The sequence below is a fragment of the Microtus ochrogaster genome, chromosome 8 (genome assembly GCF_000317375.1).
Source record: "Microtus ochrogaster isolate Prairie Vole_2 chromosome 8, MicOch1.0, whole genome shotgun sequence".
NCBI classification, from domain to species: Eukaryota; Metazoa; Chordata; class Mammalia; order Rodentia; family Cricetidae; genus Microtus; species Microtus ochrogaster.
Window position 1 is genome coordinate 33,809,772 of NC_022015.1, and position 19,713 is coordinate 33,829,484.

The following is a 19,713-nucleotide window of genomic DNA, read 5'->3' on the forward strand; positions in this document are numbered from 1 at the left end:
GTAGACCAGGCTGGTCTCAAACTCACAGAGATCCGCCTGCCTCTGCCTCCCAAGTGCTGGGATTAAAGGCATGCGCCACCACCACCCAGCTGCTTTTTAACTTTTTAATTTATTTTGCGTGTATGGCTGTTTAGCCCGCATGTATGCCTGTACACTGTGTTTGACCCTGGTGCCCCATAGAAGCAAGAAGAGGTTGTCAGGTCCCCTGGAACTGGAGTTACAGAAGTTTGTGAGCCACTGTGTGGGTGCTGGGAATCAAACCTAGATCTTCTGAAAGAGCAGTGCTTTTAATCACTGAGCCATCTCTCCAACCTACCAACCTGCTTTTTTTTTTCTTTGTAGCCCTGGCTAGCCTGGAACTCACTCTGCAGACCAGGCTGTCCTCAAACACATAGATCCATCTGCTTCTGCCTACACAGTTCTGGTATTAAAAATGCATACCACTACATCTGGTCTATTTTGTTTTGTTTAAATTTTTTATATATTTATTTGTCTTTATTGTACACAGTTTTGACTTCATGTATATCTGTTTTCCATGTGTGTACATGGTCCCAGCAGAGGTAATAAGAAGGCATCAGATTCCAGAACAAGAGTTACAGATGGTTGTAAGCCACTCTGTGCACGCTGAGGATTGAACCCACGACCTCTGTAATGTTGCTTTATTTTTTGAAATAGAGTTTCATATAGCCCAGACTGATTTAACTTCACTATGTAGTCCAGAAAGCCCTTGAACTGCTCATCCTCCTGCCTCTATGTCCCCAGCCCTGGAATTACTGACAGACACAGCCAAGCCCAGTTTATATGGTACTAGAGCTTGAAGCCAGGGTTTCATGTGTGGTAAGCAGGCTTTCTACTAATTGAGCTACATACCCAATCCAGTTTGTTTGTTTCTGAGTTTTTGGCCCAGGCCATGTAACCCAGGCCTCAAATTGGCTAGGAGGGAAGATGAACTTGAAATAGGGTCATCCCACCTCCATTCTGAGTGCTGGGATTACAGGCATAAGACACTAATGCCTGGGTTTTTGCTTGTTTGTTTTTCTTACATAGGGTTTTAATATGAATCCCAGGCTGGTCTCAAGTTTTTTGTCTTCCTGCCTCAGTAGCACAAGTAATGTGGTGCATCTTTAGGAACACCCACAGATGGAATAAAACTACACTACCAGCTGGGTGCTGGTGGCAGCAATGGTGCCACACACCTTTAATCCCAGCACTCAGGATGCAGAAGCAGGCGGATCTCCATGAGTTTGAGGCCAGCCTGGTCTATAGAGTGGAGTTCCAGGACAGCCAAGGCTACACAGAGAAACCCTGTCTCAAAAAAGCAAAAACAAAACGACACTACTAATGGAGGGGGCAATGGGTGCCTCATGGTCTCTGTCTCAGTGAGTGATGGGTTTTGGGTTCTGGGGACTTCATTTACTCTCAACAAACAAGGTGCCTACAGACTAAAGTTAAGTGGCAATTGGGGCTTCTGCCCTGAGGGTGTGGTCTGCAGGAAGCGGGAAGGGAGAATTGGGGATGTGGGGGCTGCCAGGCAGGTTGGAGTAGGTTGCGCTTTCCCAAACCTGATGGAGTAAGGGCCGAGGGAGGGGTTGAATGGGCAGACACGTTGGCTAAGAAGACAGCATTTCGCAGATGCTGAGGATGCCAGTTTTGTAGTGCATGTTGTGTCCCTTGGCTCTGTGCACATGGTGACACAGTTCTGTCCATCCATGCTCCTAAAAGCAACACACGGGGGTCAGTGGAAGGTCTCCAGAGGGATTTCAGAATGACCTTGTGGCTCCAGTGTCCCAGAAATAGGTACACTCAGGTACCTTCTAGGCACCTGAGCCAAAGGAAGCTGTTTCTCTGGCTGTTCAGCAGGCTGGGATGCTCTTCTCATAGACACTGAGTCTTGTTACCAATTCCTGGTGCCCATCTTCAGTAACCTCTGCCTCTATCCCCACAATGCATCTTACCATCCCTGAAGTCACCCCAATGCCAGGTCTGGCTCCTGCTTCCCCTACCCAAGCACATTCCTTCTACCTCCTCCAGAGAGTCTCACCATACTGCTCCAACAGGCCAGTTCGAGAGCTGCCAGGTAAAATACAGGCCACCCAGTTGTGTAGGAATTCCAGATAGACAAACAGGCTTTGGGATGGGCATGGTGGCACACGCCAGAAATTCAGAGGGTGGTGGTGAGTTTGGGGCCAGCCTAATCTACATAGCAAGACCTTGTCTCAAAGCAAAACAAAATGAAGGAGTTTTGTTTGTTTGTTTTTAAGTATAAGTATACTTATACTGGGAGGGGGAGTTATTTATCTGAAATCCATTTTAACCTAAGGTGTTTTGTTTTATTTGCTTGTTCATTTGTCTTGTTGCTGAATCTACACCCTATTGTACCCCCGTGAGAACACAGACACACACTCATATATACCCAAGGAGTTTCTGGTTCGAGGATGGGCTGGTGCTGCCTCTGCCTGTATCTCCATCTAGCTGCCGGAGGAAGCACAGGCCTCAGAACTTCATCTTGTGTGCACACAGAATCGTGTGCTATACTTCGCGGTTCACCAGGGATCCCAAGGGGGCATGTCTGTCTGCTCCCACCCTCTCCCCCTCTGACAAAATTCCCCAGACTTCTGGGCTCTCTTGGCTTCCCATCCACTTCCCACAAATACCTGTATTCAGATATCGTGGGCAGTGATGGAAACTTCTCCAGGAGAGAAACCTACACGTAGAGCTGCAAGACAGGGTGAACACCCATGTCTCCACTTGGGACATCTCAACCAACAGGATAGGTAGCCAGGGGACCCTTATGTCCCTGGCACTCAGCCTAGTAATCCACCCACCACAAGGGCTCAGCAAGTGTCCTATGGGATGTCTTTGACTTTGAACCTGGGCAGGTATCCTCTCATGCTTTCCTTTCCATATGCCAGAATGATCAATGTGGGACCAAAGTGTTAAAACGTCTGGAACAAGCCGGGCGGTGGTGGCACACTCCTTTAATCCCAGCACTCAGGAGGCAGAGGCAGGCAGATCTCTGTGATTTCGAGGCCAGCCTGCTTTACAAGAGCTAGTTCCAGGACAGGCTCCAAAGCTACAGAGAAACCCTGTACCGAAAAACCAAAAAACAAACAAACAACCCCCCCTAATTTAAAATATCCGTGTTTTTATTTGTTTGTTTGTTTGTTTGTTTGTTTATTTTTGGTTTTTCGAGACAGGGTTTCTCTGTGGCTTTGGAGCCTGTCCTGGAACTAGCTCTTGTAGACCAGGCTGGTCTCGAACTCACAGAGATCCGCCTGCCTCTGCCTCCCGAGTGCTGGGATTAAAGGCGTGCGCCACCACCGCCCGGCCTATACGTGTTTTTAAAAAATGTCTTCCCACACCCAAAAACGTCTGGAACAAACTAGAGTGGGGATGAGACCTAGGACAGAACTAGGAACCTATAGGACTTGGGAATCTAAACTGAGACGGATCCTAGGGAAAAGGGGATTGTCTACAAAGCATACCTCTGAAGGCTGGACTCAGAGGCTATCTCTAGTCAATCCAAAAAATTAGACTAGAAAGCCCCTTCCCACTAGAGATGTGTGCAGCTTTGGAACAATTACCTGGAGCCTCATGAGCCTGGGGATGTCACCTCAGTCAGGGTAGGCTGAGGTCACTCTGGGCAGGACCACTATTTATATATACATGGCAAAGCAATATATACATAGCTGGGGGCTGCACCAGCTTTTTACTGCCACCACAACACAGGGACAGTGGCCAACCTATCCATTAGGCCAGAGATCCCTTAGCCCTGGTTCATCCATTTCCAGCCCACAGCAAGACAGGCCCAGCCACCAAATTCTGCATCCATGCATTCTGGGCTTACCAACCCATCCACGGCCACAGCACGCAGACATGTCAGGCAGGCCAGGGCCAGTGTGTACAGGGCCACAGGGCCACATCTTGCTGGTCCCCATTGGATGATGATACTCATGAGCATCTCGGGACGACCTTGGGTTGTTAGTGTTGGACCAGCTGGTGAAGGTACCTTTACCTCCAGCCTAGCAGCTTGCTCAGTGTTCCTGAAATATTCAAAACCTCTAGCTGCTAATCCATTGAGTTTCACCTCCAAGAAGCTGTGTGGCCTCCTGAAACTCTGGGACACCCAAGGCAGGGGCAGGGATGAACCAAAACACTCAGCAGGAGCCGTCAACCTTCAGTGCCAACTTTGCCATATACAGCCAGACTAGGATTCAAGCTCAGGAAGACAGATACCCTGGCTCTGGTGTGATCAGCCCTCTCAGAGACTCTGTTTCCTCGCCTATAGAATCTAAGGATATCACCTCTTCAATAAAGAACCCTGACAGTATACGTGGGCAGGAAAAGAATGAAGAAAGTCACATGCCCAGGCACTAAGGTTTCTGCCATTTTACCCCGTCCTTCCCACCCCCAGTCTTGCAGGCCATATACAGTGGACTGGGGCTCAGGGTTCAGGGCTCATCTAGGACCCCAGCTCCTTGTTATGGACACAGGCCACTCCTCCAGGGAGTGGAACACCATAGCACCTAAGGAACCTCCCTTTGGAGGATCAGCAGTGTAGAGAGCCAGAGCTGGGCAGTCTTGTTCCCTACTGTCCATCTCCTCTCCACCTCCTGGTCACTACAGACAGAAGAGACAGTTGTGCAAACAAACACCCGCCATTCGTCTCCAAAGCAAGCCTGACCTGTGGGTACATGCTACACATACAGGACAGCATCCCAGCCACACGCAAAGGACATGTGAACCTCACTTCCCACCCCATTTGTGGCCCACCTGGCCCTAAGGTCATGTTTACCTCCCTTGCTAGGGCTCTGAGGCCTACATTACTCTTCAGTTTCATTATCCACAGGGAGACCCATCAGCTCCACCAACGTGTGCAACATAGAGGCCACCTCTACTGCCCGGGGGTCTGCTTTCCCAAACCCACTGCCTTCCGGGCACCATCTCTGCTTCCTCTGCCTCCTAGGAACTCCCAAAGCCTCTGTCTCTCTCCACATCTCTCCTTGCAGCTGACTGTAACCACCTGTCTTCCATCAGTCCATCCCTTTGTGTGCCCGCCATCTGCTCATCCCTAGACACTAAACAGGCGATTCATTCCATGTTCTCAGTGCTGAACCCTGGAGGGTGGCGCCTGGCGTGGGTGCACATAGGGACTGGAGTCACGTCTACCTGGTGGGAACGATGGTCCCAGTCTTTACCTCGTAAGGCAAGAGATTAGCAAGAGGGGAAAGGGGTTGGAGCGGCATTTCTGGGAGAGGGGAATGTGCGTGGGTCAGTCCTGAGAGGCAGGTTGCACCTGGAAGTTATACTCAGTTCTCAACCCTTCAGAGACTCAGTAGCTAATGCTCTCAAGAGCTCAGTACAGTGAGATCACTCAGCAGATAGAGGCACCTGCCAACAAGCCTCATTTTGATCCCCAGGACCACACGGTCAAAGGAGAGAACTAACTCCAAAGAGCTGTCCTCTGACCCTCCACATGCATGTCCTGACAGGACTCAGTCCTCAACATGCCTGGGAACTTGATAGTCACTCTTCCCGGTGACTAAGTGCTCAGCGCTTCCATTCTGTAGGAGTATAAAGGGCAAGGGCAGAGCTTACAGAAGCCAGAGCATGGAAGCTTTCATGGACTTCAACAAAAACAATGGAGAACCATGGAAGAAATTTACATAGTGGAGAGCAGGCTCAGCTCCAAGCAGGAGCTGGAACCACCAAGTCCCCTGAGGACCAACCAGGAGCTGGGACCACCAAGTCCCCTGAGGACCAACCAGGAGCTGGGACCACCAGGTCCCCTGAGGACCAACAGGAGCTGGGACCACCAGGTCCCCTGAGGACCAACCAGGAGCTGGGACCACCAGGTCCCCTGAGGACAGAAGGGCTCATACTCTCCCTTTGCATCACCAAACAGCTTGGAAAAGAGGCTGGCAGGGGGGCACTGGGGCCAGGCTAAGGGGTGTCTATGTGCTGCTGGCTTCAGGAGGCAGTTCCCAGAGCTGGGTTCTGGGAGGCCCAGCGAGAGGACTGAGAAAAAGCAGAGGGAGCAGCCACCCACACAGCCCGCTCTGGTAGGCCTGGTGCCTGAGTGGGAAACTGGTTTCACTCTCTACCTCGCCCTTCCCTCCTCCCTGGGGAGACCAGTGCTGGTCTCTGCCACGGGTGGCCTTTCGGTTGACAAGAGGAGAAGTGATGCTTTCCAAAAAGCACCCCCCAAAACACACACACACACACACACACACGCGCGCATGCACGCGCACATACACGCACGCATACACACACACACACACACACAAACACACATGCATGCACGCACATACACACATAAATCTCACCTTCTGCTCTATACCTAGGCTTCTAGTTCGGCATTAGAGCTGGCCCCTGCTTGGAGCAGGACCCAGAGAGCGTGGCACACAGCTGCCTAGGCCAGTCTATCATAGTGCTCATAGTCCCTCCCTCTCGGTGCAAGCCCTAGGTCTGGGGGTTCCACCACAGCATCTCGGTCCTCACCTTGCACAGACAACGCTGGCAGAAAAACCCTAAGTCACACACTCACAAAAACCTTAAGCCCAGCCCTGGAGTCTCCAGAATTCCAAGATAGGGCTACAAAGCTACTTCATTCCCCATAGGTCTGGATCCAACTCTAGCCACATTCCCCCTGGATGGCAGGTTGTTGGGAACTGCCTGCCACCTTCCAAGGAAGGGTGGCACCTGTAGGGGCTGAAGGCATGTCCCTTTAGAACCCAGGCTCACCTGCATGTTGGTGGCTGGTCGCTGAGTCAACGTGGGGCTCTGGATGCTGGTGCTGGCAGGTATGAGAGTGGCTGCCAGGCTGCCTGCTGTTACCTGACTTCCGTGTGTGATTTGCCCCGCCCTCTCCTCCGATAGCTTGCCCTAGTGTGCGGAGGAGGAGCCAGCCGCAGACCCGCCAAGAAAATCCAGCAACCCCAATATCTTCCTTTCAGGGGTGAGGTGGGGCAAGAGGGCAGAAAAGCACTGAACTACATCTCGATCCCTATCATCCTCCCTGCAGGCATGCATCGACTGTAAGGTGGGGTCCGTGACACCTGCCCCCTTCCAGAGGGGTAACATAGATGACTTGACAGGTACTCAGTAGCACCTGTCCTCAAGACATCTGCAGAGTTCATTTCTGACCCTTCAAATGTACTCTTGACTCCCGAGGGAGGAAAGCGGGGAGGGGACGGCAAGATAGATCCCAAAAGGAACTCTCTTCTCACACCTGGGCTCCTGAAACCTTGAAGTCTTGGGGTGGCCCTGAGATCATGAGCCCTGCCGTGAAGCCTGCAAGGAGGCAGCTGCAGGAGAAAGCTATGGGCAGCCTAGGAGTAACCAACAAGCGGGAGCAGCCTGAGGACGCTGAAGCTGGCAGGGGGTGAATGGCCTCCACAGGGAGGGGACAGAGGACACTGAGCTATAAATGCCATTATAGACATGACACCTGCCAGGTCTGAAAACCAATAAGAAGCTGAGGAAACAGGAAGGAGGCTGATAGTCAGGACAGGATCTCTGAAGGTCTCACAGGGTGGCTGGCAGCCAGAAGGCACCCAATGTCACCTGCTCAACACTGTGTCACCATGTTTTAGTATCCTGCAGTTCAAACATTGAGCTGATGGATACTTGCTCAGGGTTCTCAGAAGAGTGACATGTTCCTACTTCTGCATAGTGGCAGCCACAGGCTCCAGGATCGAATTGTGAGTGGTCAAAGAGGAAAAAAAAAAAAAAAGAAAAGAAACCAGGGAAGGAGAAAGGAGAGGGAGAGAGAGCAAACTGTGTAACACTCTTTGTCACTGTCCTATTTCTTTGAAGAGACACCATGACCAATGCAATTCTTACAAAGGAAGACTGGAAGCCGGGCAGTGGTGGCGCACACCTATAATTCCAGCACTTGGAAAGCAGAGGCAGCCGGATCGAGGCCAGCCTGGTCTAGAAGAGCTAGTTCCAGGACAGCCAGCGCTACACAGAGAAACCTTGTCTCAAACAAACAAACAAACAAAAGAAAAGCAAGCTGGGGGTTTGCTCACACTTTCAGAGGTTTAGTTCATTATCATCATGGCAGGGAGCACTACCATGATGTACTATTGGTACAGTAGCTGAGAACTACATCTCGATCCCAAAGCAGAAAGAGAGAGAGAGAACCCCAGAGACACACTTCCTTCCCCAAGGCCACACCTAATCCTGCTAATCCTATCAAAGAGCTCCAATCCCTGGTGGCTAAGCACTCAAATATATAATAAGCCTTTTCTATTTAAACACCACACTGTGTAAGGAATGAAGCCAATCCAGAAGGATATACTAGTATATGGGTAACAAATGGAAATGGTAGTGACTTACACACATTCCTGTATTTTCTTTCCTAAGAAGGAAGTCCAGAGTTGGATAATGAGGACTAATACGTTCACTCCATAATTTTCAAGGGCCCGGGTTTTCTTTACTAGGCTTTGCCACCTTTTAAACACTTGGTCTTTATTCCATTTGTTAGATAGTTTTAAAAGGCAACTGTGGAGAGACAGAAGGCAGAAAGAGAGGTTTCATTCATAGCAAGGGGACATCATATCACCCACATGTGTGGATGGCCAAAATGCCCACTGAGGGAAATGGGAGGTGGCCCCTTACAGGGGTGGAAATTACTTCTGTAGTCTGCAAGGGATGCTGGGATGTGTAGTCCTTCAGCAGGGAACTGTCATTTCTCCCTAAGAAGGCTGCTCAATTGTCTAGTATTGCAACCACACTCAACCAGAAGAAAAAGAGAAGAACGGAGGGTACCCCATCCCTCACGTGTCTGGTCACATAACTATACAAAGGCAAAGAAGCCTGGAGAATGTGTTCTGTTTTCCTAAGGAAGAAAGTAGGACCCTTCAGTACCTAGCAGCCTCGACCTACAGACAGTCTCAAACAACCAGTAAGAGAATTTGCAAAGGTTGAATCCAAACTAAGACCCATACATACTACAGCTGTTTGTCTTTCTGCCAGGTCCCACTTGAACCTGCCCAGGACACAGGCTCCCCATCCCATCCTCTCTATTTCTTTCTTCTTTCATTGTCTGAGATGAAGTTTCACTAAAATTTACTATAGAGCCCATACTGGCCTGGAACTTGCAGTGTTCCTCCTGCATTAGCTTCCCGAACTCTGGGATTCCCAATATGTACCACCAACCAGGCAGGAGCCTAAGATTTAGTGAGTGAAACAAACTATGTTTACTCAGATTTTTCCTGTTATTGAACATCTAGATGGTTTACAATCTTGGATACAAAAGACGTTACAATCTTGGATACAAAAGACATCTCTCTCTCTCTCTCTCTCTCTCTCTCTCTCTATATATATATATATATATATATATATATATAAATTTTCCCTCTCAGAACAGTTAGTTATAGGAAGCAAGGCTAACATGCATCACCAGAAACAGTTCTGAGGCTGTTGATCAGTCTTGGGGTCTGATGTCTAAAAAAGATTGGCTCAACTTCTCTCCAGATCGGAGTGCTAAGAACGGCTCTGGCTGTGTTCACTTCCCTGAATGTGGGCACTTCCACGAGATAGGTAAGGCTAGAGTAAGATCCTGTCTCTAAAAAATAAAATAAACAAAATTATGCTTTAGGACTGGCATTTAAGTCAACGGCAGAGTGTGTGCATAACAAACTGGAGGTCAGGGCTCCATCCCACCCACTACAAAAAGAAAAAAAGAATACAGTCCAGAATATAGAAAAATGCTTTTAATGAGAAGCATGAAATTTCAACTAAGTTGAGAAAGATGAAAATGCTGGAAAAGCAGGTTCACAAGTTGATATTTGTCTGTATCAGCTTAACTCATGGATTCTTCCTCATGTTGGTTTCTTGTACATTTTCTGCCACACACACACACACACACACACACACACACACACATTTGATGCTTACTATTAAATTGCTTTATTAGCATATCACGATCTAGTATTACAAATCTTCTTTTCCCAGACTTGATGCATTCTTTGGTCTCTGTTCGGGGTGCAGCTGAGGTGGAAGGGGACCGGTCATGGATGAGGCCCGACTGTGGTGTGGCCCACCCTCCTTGGCTGTTGGTTGTGCTGCCCTGCCTTTTCAGGTAGAGAACTTTGGCCCAGGCCACATGAGGCTCCGGCTCTTCCCTTTCTACTCCTTCCTCATTTCTCCAGCTACAAATCTTGGTGCCTTCCAAGGGCCAAAGTACAAGAGGCACCTGCTGCTAACCAGGATCCAGCGGCCTCTCTGTGGATCAGGAGGACAAGGCCAGCAGGGCTCCAGAGGGCAGTGAAACTCCAGACAGGAGTAAGCACTGTCTGCTTTCCCCCTTGACCTCGGGACCTCCAGCCCTTCTGGTATGTGCTTCTCAATCCTGATGACTTGGATGTAAATATATTCTGATTTTCTGACCAAGCCTCTAAGTGGAACTGGGTGCCTCCAAGACCCTGCTTCCCATTCTCTCTCTGGGCTGCTTCCCAACCTTGTTCCTAACCATCTCTCAGGTCGCTTGCGTATCAGGTCTATTTTTCTGAAGCAGGCCTTGTGCTTTTACAGATAGGGTGAGGCCTTCCTACAGGGACTCCTTGGTTCCTCTGCTTTGCTCCTTAAAAAAACAAAACCAAAACCAAAAGACTCTCAGGTGGCAGGTGTGCTGGGAATGAGTTTTCAGCTTTATAGATTTACCACACCAATAGAAACCAGGCATTGTTCCCCTACACTACACAGGCTTTCTCTTTTTTCCTTGTAAGGGTATTTTTAGAGAACATTTCCGCCAGTGTTGTACTATTTCCCACCATCAATGTGACTCCCTGGGCCTAAGGAAACCTTGCCCTCTGATGGCAGGCCAGACCACGCCCATGTGAGCTTTGGCGCCCTCCTTCCCAGGGTAAGGCCGGAACTGGCCATTTCCTTTAAGCCTTGCCTGGCTCCAGAGTCTTGGGTCTCTGACATGAGGCTTCAAAGCTGAGAAAAGGCCACTCCATGTCCCACTCCCTAGGGACTGCAGGTATTCGCAGCCTGCAGACAAGATGGAGGTGAGACACCGGTGCGAACCTACAAGCAGAGGGAGCGCCAGCAGAATCCTGGAGTTCAGGTAGAAGCTTCGTGATCCTGTAAAGTGTTGGGAGAGGAGGTCGCTAAAATTCCCGCGGTTCAGCATCTCTGTTTCTAAACAAGGTGCAAAGATAAAACTCAAGAGTTGTGAAGACCTGTAAAGCGTTGGAAACTTGGGAGAATTTTTCCATAACAGGTCGCCAAACAGGCGCAGCAATTCCTAACATTTGCACGTGGTCCGACTAAAAGTGGAAGCGCCCTCGCGGACCACGCCCTTTCCGGTACTTGCACTACCCAACGCCGACGAGCTGCGGGGCCCGGCCCCTAAGCAGTTCGGCTCCGCCCTCGAACTGCTCGCCCACCAGCCCCTCAGAGCCTGGCCACGCCCTTCATCCCGCCCCTTGATTCCCCAGCCCCGCCTACAGGCCGTCATCTCAGCCCACCCGAAACCCCTCCTCTTGTCCCTGGGCCGGCCCCAGGCGACGCCCCCGAGCCGGCCAGCCCTTGGCTCAGTCCCTTGCCGAGCAGACTGGTTGATTCTGTCTTTTCTCTCTGAAAAGGTTGCAGAACTCCAGCAATGTCTCGGAAGAAGGATTGCGGTCTCTGCGCAGGAGAAACACCCACACTAGGAAAGCTATCTCCCTTCAAGGGAACTCGGAAGGGAGTTACAAGAAGTGGGCACTGGAGGATGGCTCGGAAGGAGCTGTCTTTGGGCAGGGTAAGCCTGCCGACCAGTGCTGGACTCTTACCTCGCATGGCCTGACATCACCTCCTCGCCAAATTGTTACAGGCCATTGTCTCAGTCCCAGACAATGCAGTCTTGGCGCCGCCTACCCCATCACGCTCTCTGCTGCTTCAAGGCCCATGTACAGGATGGAAACTGAGGCACAGCCCTGCCCTCTTTTGTAGCCCCGTATTGTCCAGTCGCACACCCAACGATGTGTGAACCCAACACAGGGCCTACATACTGCGTGGGGCCATACCGGATCAGAGCAGTGGGCTGTAGGGGGCCCAGAGGCAAGCACTCAACGGAAGACTCAGATCTGTGTGTCAAGCAAGGTTCAGTATTAAGGTGTTGAGTATTTTAACAAACTGTTAAAAGTTGTAAACATTGAAGCAGGCTAGAAAGACAGGGAAAAAAGTAAGGAGACATGGGAAGGGAAAGGAGCCCCTCCCTAGCTGAAAGTCAAGAATTCCGGCACAACTGACTTTTGTTGTGAAGACTGGCTACATAGAAGCTATATGCTTCTTTTATACAGAAGTAATTTCAAATAACAATGTTAAAATAACAATGACCCATGCTTAAGCCCTGAGTGTATATGACCTTAGAATATGGGCTTACTTCTTTCCCACATTGGAACCTGATAATTTCTGAGTTTCAAAGACAAAAGTTTACAGTAAAAGCTCCATGCAGCTGGGCATGAGGTTGCATGCCTTTAATCCCAGCACTCAGGAGGCAGAGGCAGATGGATCTCTGTGAGTTCAAGGCCAGCCTGGTCCACAAAGACAGTTCCAGGACAACCAGAGCTGTTACACAGAGAAACCCTGTCTTCAAAACCAAAACAAACAAAAAACCTCCACGCAACCCTTGAACCCTAGTGTTTTACCTTATCAGCTGTAATACTGTCCAGTACACATCAGGAGCGCTTTATGGCCACATTTAAATTCTTTAGCAACCCTTTGATATGGAACTTCAGATGACACCAGCATCTTGCATGGCCACTGTAAAGATATTTAAGGGGGATTGTCTGGAGAGGCCCACATTCCCACTTGGGCGGGGACTTTTCTATTCCCTATAAGCCTGTTACCCACTCCCAATCATGTGTAAGTCTGTGTTAAATTCTCTTCTTAATTAATTCCAAATTTACTTCATACTGACTCATCCTGAAATTTCCTAGGGTGTAGTAAGAAGTCCAGTTTCGAAAGCCTTGGCATGGAGCTGTGTCTTCAGCCCAAGAGCCAACTACTGCTGAGAGAATCCAAATGGAATCACTGTCAAAACCCTACTCAAATGAAACTGAGGGTGATGATACCAGCCTGTAATCTCAACACTTGGAAGCCTGTGGCATTGGGATTGCTAGCCAGTCTGGACTACATGGTGAGTTGCAAGTCAGTTGGGGGTACCTAGGGAGACCCTGCCACAATAGAAACCTACCTAGGGCCGGGGAGATGGCTCAGAAGGTAAAAGTGCTAGCTGCACAAACCTGAGGACCTCAATCTGATACCTGGAACCCATGTAAGAAGCTGTATTCTGTGGCATGCGGCTGCAATCCTAGTACTCCTGTGGCTGAGATGGAGAGGCAGACACAGAAGGAGCCAGCTAGCCTATAGTAGACCACCACTCTACTTGAAGTCTCTTGACAAGGGTACCTTAGCGTTGACTGTGCTCTAAGGAGCAAACAGTCGGAGACAGGAAGTGCACTCAATTTTTTATTCTATTACAAGTGGTGATGAAGAACCAGCCTGCCTCCATCTTAGACTTAAAAGCCATCTTATTCTTTCTTTCTATTTTTCTTTTTAAGATTTATTTATTTATTATGTATAGTGTTCTGCCTGCGTGTATCCTTGCAAGCCAGGAGGAGGGTACCAGATCCCATTAGAGATGGTTGTGAGCCACCATGTGGTTGCTGGGAATTGAAATCAGGACCTCTAGAAGAGCAGTCAGTGCTCTTAACCTCAGAGCCACCTCTCCAGCCCTAAAAGCCATCCTATAATAAAGACAAACTAGGTTCATTCCTGTTTATGATTAAACCTGTTTCTCCGGGACTGAACTGTGCCCCACTTGTAACCTTGACTACACATGGTTCTGTACTGCCTGTTCCAGGAATGGCAATCATGTCTTTGTTTCAAAAAGTTGTTTATAGTCATCTTGCAACCCTACGGTTTGTTTCAAAAAGTTATCTGATCCCCTATGACCACCTTGTTATGACCACCTGCTGTTCTGACTTTCTTGTTAGAAAAAGACCACCTTCTACCAGTCTTTGTTTGAGGAGGTCATTTGGACTAACTGATCATGCTTATGTTCTGCTCCTGTAACCCCTATTTTGCCTGCCAGATCCCCCATTCGGGAAACCCCCTACCCTTGAGCTATAAAAGCCTTATCTTCCTCACATCCAGTGGTAACCTCTCGAATCTCCCCTTAGGGGTTGACAGCCCGTATTCAGAAATAAAAAGTTTGCTTTAACTTATTGCTTGTTTTAATCAATTTGGCCACGATGATTTGAGTCAGTGGTCTTTTTCCTCCTATCGTTGGGCTTAATGTTGTCTGGGTTCTGACCTCTGTCTTTCAAGACTGGCTGATTTTAAAGGCATCTGCTGCAAAAGAAATGAAGGAAAGGAGAAAGGAGTTACTGCTCCAGACATCAGTTTCTGAAGGCAAGGAAAGGAAGGCTTTACAGGGGTGGGAGGGTGGGTGGAGGTGGGGGGGGGGTTAAGATAACTGCATAAATGTTTTATAAGGTGGGGATGAAATAACTTGGATTTCTTGTTTTGAACACAGATTTATAGTAGCTGATAGAAAAAAAACTCATCTTTAATATTTTGTACAGATGGAAGGCAAGAACCGGCTCCCAAATCTTGACCCTCTGGCTTCCACATGCACAACCATACTCTTGCACGAACATACACACATACAATGTTTTTTTTTTAAAACAGTTTCAGTTGTGTTTTTATTTGCTCACTTAACATCATAAATAAATGACTTCAAATTTCACACAGTTGCTTTTCCTTCAAATTCAAATGCTTTATGCTTTTTTTGAAGTTGCCATTTGGCACTTTCCCCCCAGGGATTGCTACTGCATTTTCTAAATACACTGGTGGGGACCACAGTTAAACAGGCTACTACAAAGGAGGGCAATCTCTGGTACCCCCTTAAGATGCTGATAGTATTCTTAGTTGTGCGTTTGTTATAGGATAGTGGTTGACAAAGAATACATCCCTCAGGTTTTACCCAATGGTCCAAAAGGGGTGTTAGGTTAAATACAGAGGTGGGGAATGAATGGTTTAAGGATACTAAAGACAGCCCAAGATAATTTGGATCAGGATCTGAAACATTGTAATGCTACTCCATCATAGAGTTCTACAAGTGTAGCCTTTTGTTTTGTTTTGTTTTTGTTTTCAAATGCAGAGTTTTACAGAAGCATGTGCTGGGTCTTCTTGTTTTCTCAAAAAAATATTTCATCCTAGAAACTTGCCTTTGAGTTTCTTTTTGCACATGTAACTTTCTTCCTTTCTTTTGAGACAGAGTCTCACTTTGTGGCCTGGCCTCTGGCTGTCCTGCCTCTGCCTCTTGAGAGCTGAGACTAAAGGTGTATGCCACCATGCCTAGCTATAACTTTATTTTCTTGAAACCTAGACATTGCCAGTTTGAGAAGAAATTCACTGTGTCCACAGTGCTCTTGCCTTTAAATTATGAAGTAAGTAGTACATTGACGAGATTGCTTAAATTTCTTTTCCCAATTTACAATCCTAATTCTCCCTAACCAAGTGTAATTTTTTTGTCATTGTAAAAAAAAAAGATTATATGCTGGTTTTTGAGTTTTGTTTTAATTCTTAGTTAAAATAATGTTTAAAATTCTGGGAGAAACATGAACTGAGAATGACATCAAATGCCTACAGTTGAGGTGGCCCTTGCTTTCCAGCTCCAGGAAAAGAAAGAGAGAAAGAAAAGGCCTAGTAGAGTAAAGGGGCTATGGTGCTGCCTTCCTTTGAGATAACCGGTGATTTTGTCTGTTTGCTTGCTTATTTGTTCTTGTTTTTAAAGACAGGGTCTCCTGTAGCTCAGTCTGGCATCAATCTGGTGATGTAGCCAAGAGGTACCTTCTGTGTTCTGTTCTCTGCCAATTAGAGAATGAAAAGACACAGCAGCTGAAGAGGAAATCTGGGATACAGTACACAAAATCAGCTGGTAAGAAAGGCTTTCCTTAGGGCGAGGAAGCACACAGGGCACCTAGACCCTCTGCAGACTCAGGGGGCACTCAAGAGCCCCAAATCCGGTCTTCCTTTGAAGGCTGGATGGTTCTTTGTTTGAGACAGGATCTCACTATATAGCCCAGCTCACTATATAAATCATGCTGGCCTCCAAACTCATAGAGACCTACCTGTCTCTGGATTCTGGAATTAAAGGTTTGGACCACTGTGGCCATATCAGCAATTTAGGCATAAGTCTTTAAGGATCTTTAAGAGGGTCTCCCTCCCGCCGGGCCTTTAATCCCAGCACTCAGGAGGCAGAGGCAGGCGGAGCTCTGTGAGTTCAAGGCCAGCCTGCTCTACAAGAGCTAGTTTCAGGAAAGGCTCTAAAACTACATGAAACCCTGTCTCGAAAAACCACAAAGAGAGAGAGAGAAGGAGAGAGAGAGAGAGAGCGTGGGACGTTGGTCTTTGGGTCACAGCGTTTGTGGTGTTGATCACCTGGGAGCGAATTAAAAATGGGTGATGCTGAGACAGGCAAGAAGAGTTTTGTTCAGAAGTGTGCCCAGTGCCACACTGTGGAAAAGGGGGGCAAGCATAAGACTGGACCAAATCTCCACGGTCTGTTTGGGAGGAAGACGGGTCAGGCGGTTGGATTCTCATACACAGATGCCAACAAGAACAAAGGCATCACCTGGGGAGAGGATGCCCTGATGGAGTTTTTGGAGAATCCCAAAAAGTACATCCCTGGAAGAAAAATTATCTTTGCTGGAATTAAGAAGGGAGAAAGGGAGGACCTAATAGCTTATCGTAAAAGGGCTGCTAAGGAGAAACTCCGCTGCCTTATTTATTACAAAACACATGTCTCATGACTTTTAATGTGTACCGTAATTTACTTCCTACCCCCAAATTCAGACCATGAACGGCTAACAGTGTTTTGTTGGACGGTCTTGATTAAGGAAAATTGACTTGTAGAAAAGTGGATGTGATCTTTTTTAAAAGTAACGATTCCAGTTACATGAACACTGTCACTGCTCTCCCTTTCTCAAGACAGGATTGGACTTAATTATTAAAGTTCTACTTTCCACAAAGATGGAGTGTCACCTCAAACCTATTGAATGGTCTTATAATTAAATTTATATAATTGGACACATGAATATGTTTAAACACTGGGGAAATTCTGTCACCATCTCAGAAATGAGAAGACTCATTTGTGGTAAAGTTTGTACTCCCTGCTGTTACAGGCAATGGCTAAACATCAGGAGGCAACTGTCTATTCTTGACTTGATGGTGTTATTTTATTAGAATTCCCTAAGTCAAAGGATGCTGCCTTTTACCATTGAAAGGCCCTTACTGTGGTCTATGTAGAATATATCAAATAAAGAGTATTTAGTGCATGCTATAGTTGATCTATTAAGTTTTAAAAATGCTTTTAGAAACCAGCAACTTAGACCTTACTTTTAGTTCTTTATTATCTAAGATTAAATTGCAATTCAGAATTGTCCTTAAACATTCTTTCAGAAGCAAAACAAAACTGGAACTTCTATACATGTGTGATTGCTGGTGGCATTCTTTGCCAGCTTTTTATGAAAGGATTAAAATAAAGGAGATGTTTGCAGCAGTAAAAAGGTAATTTAAAAAAAGAGGTGTCCCTCCCCTAGTTTATGCTTTGTCAGTTTGAATAATAACAGGGAGTCTGACAGGCCCACAATAAAACTACAACTTTTGGGTAAACAAGTCCTTATCTGGCTTTGAATTTGTGATGAGGCCGCTCTACAGACCGGGACTCCTACTATCAGAGAAAAAGCCTCCACAGCCTGTATTTTAAACTGCTAGAGTTTTATTTTAGTTGAGGAGGGTGAAGAAGAAACCAGAAGTTTGCCATCTTTTTTGTTTGCCTTTGAGACAGTGTTTCTGTGTAGTTTTGACTGACTGAAACTCACAGAGATCTACCTGCCTCTGGATTATTGGGATTAAGGGCGTGAGCCATCACTGCCCCGCTGAAATTTGCAACCTTTGATATTTATTCGTAGGTTCTCTTCCTACCTGTCAGAGGCTCCCAGTCCCATGGAAGGATGACCATGAACTTCCTGATCTACTCACCTCCACCTCAAAGTGCTAGGATTTCAGGTCCACGGCATCACAACTCATAAAACTGAAAAAGAACCCACACCCTCATACAAGTTTAGGTAAGCCATTCTCTACCCTACGGCAGAAATGTATTTTCAGCAACTCTCTGTACTCTTTCAACTATCCATCTTACCTCATCCAGTTAATTTAAAGCAATAGTAAATTAATTAATTAATTTTAAAAATGAAGAGAGTCTCGCTGTGTAGCTGTGACTGATCTGGGTTTCACTATGTAGACCAGATTGTCTTCAAACACATGCAGATCTTCCTGTCTTTGCCTCCTGAGCTGCTGGTATTAAAGGCGTTTGCCACCACACCTGGTTAAAATTTTATTTTTTATTTTTAAAATCTTATGTATATAGGTGTTTTGTTGCATGTATATGCACCACCTGTATGCAGTGCCTGGGGGAGCCGAAAAGGGCGTTGGGCTTACTGGAACGGAAGTTACAATAGATTGTGAGCTGCCATGGGGGTGTGAGAACTGAACTAGGTCCTTTAGAAAAGCAGCCAGTGTACTTAACTGCTGAGCCATCTCTCCAGCACACCCACCCCCCTTTCTTAAAACAAGGTTTGTCTATGTAACCCAGGGTGGCTTTGAATTGATGCAATCCTCCTGCCTCAGCCTCTCGAGTGCTTATTTCGCATGCTAGGGCCACCCCAACAACTTAAACTGATTCTTTCTTTGTGTCCCCAGACACCTGTCTTCGGAACTCTATCAACACCAGCCACTGCCACCTACTAGAACAGTCTCCCTGTCGGTGGAGCACGCGGCCGGTCTCCTAGCAACCGGACCGCGTCCCTCCCAGCTCGCAGCTCAGGACCCAGGCTGCCAGCGCCCAGCATGCCCTGCGGCTCGGCGCGCACTACGCGTCCCACAATGCCTCACGGCCCCGCCCCACTCCCGCGGAGACCCCGCTGGGCGGCAGCGCGACCCCTGCCCGCTGCCTGCAGCCTGGAGGGCTGCGCAGGCTGGGCGCCATGCGGAGGGGCGAGCGCAGAGTCGTCAGAGGCTCGGGGTCTGGGTCTCCGCTGTTTGAGGGTCGCCGCAGCACCGAGTCCGAGGTCTACGACGATGGCACCAACACCTTCTTTTGGTGAGGGACTCCCCGCGTCATGTCCGTGCTTGGGACTGGCGGTTTGGGTTGGAGTCGGGGACCGTAAAGGCCGGGATTAGTCGGAGGAACCTCGCACCGGGGCTCACCGGCCGGCAAACGGGTGGAACCCTCCTTCCCCGCGTGGTCATCTGCGTGTGAGATGGCGAGTGCTTTTCGGGTCGGGGGAACCCCGGGATGAGCTCTGGAAGGCCTCGCCACCACACATAAGTAACGTTCCCTCTCTTTTCTTCCCCTGTTACTCCCCGGTGGTATTGCCTTGAACTGGCCTGATGGGTCTGGCATGTCTGTGTGCTAGGTTTTGCTCATCGCTACCCTTTTCAATGATTCTGGCCTGCACAGTTCAGCCCCTAACAAGTTTTGGGATCGGGCCGCCTCTTCTGCTTTTAGTGGAGTGAGTGCCGAGGAATTGCAGGTGCTTTGGCTCCTTTGAAGGGCCATGCCACCGCCCTGGCTGACCAGTCGAACGTGTGAGCCCATGACCTTGGGCTAACCCTTCACCTTTCCTTATTTGTGAGAAATGA

General features: G+C 48.1%; 3 protein-coding genes across 4 annotated transcripts in view; 2 read left to right on the top strand and 1 right to left on the bottom strand.

Moving 5' to 3' along the window:
• The window catches only part of Ano9 (anoctamin 9), a 23,820-nt gene extending 12,024 nt beyond the window's left edge, over window positions 1–11,796 (bottom strand). Inside the window, exons 1-2 of the mRNA XM_013347767.2 lie at window positions 11,790–11,796; window positions 11,045–11,154 (exon numbers count right to left, since the gene is read on the bottom strand). Coding sequence (XP_013203221.1) covers window positions 11,045–11,154; window positions 11,790–11,796 — 117 coding nt within the window. The remainder of the gene's footprint in view (window positions 1–11,044; window positions 11,155–11,789) is intronic.
• A 4,670-nt stretch (window positions 11,797–16,466) lies between these two features.
• Window positions 16,467–16,820, top strand: LOC101995742 (cytochrome c-like). Its single transcript, XM_005351958.1, has one exon. It carries the CDS (start codon window positions 16,467–16,469, stop codon window positions 16,818–16,820), a length of 354 nt encoding a protein of 117 aa, XP_005352015.1.
• Window positions 16,821–18,964: 2,144 nt separating this feature from the next.
• Ptdss2 (phosphatidylserine synthase 2) overlaps window positions 18,965–19,713 on the top strand; it is a 45,066-nt gene continuing 44,317 nt past the window's right edge. For both annotated transcript variants that reach the window (XM_026781137.1, XM_005351495.2), the window contains exon 1: window positions 18,965–19,171. In XM_026781137.1, the coding sequence (XP_026636938.1) occupies window positions 19,056–19,171 (116 nt within the window). In that variant the 5' untranslated portion in view covers window positions 18,965–19,055. The remainder of the gene's footprint in view (window positions 19,172–19,713) is intronic.

Bases quoted from the DNA above. Each gene is read 5' to 3' on its own strand.
- LOC101995742 (XM_005351958.1), top strand. From the start codon at position 16,467: ATGGGTGATGCTGAGACAGGCAAGAAGAGTTTTGTTCAGAAGTGTGCC.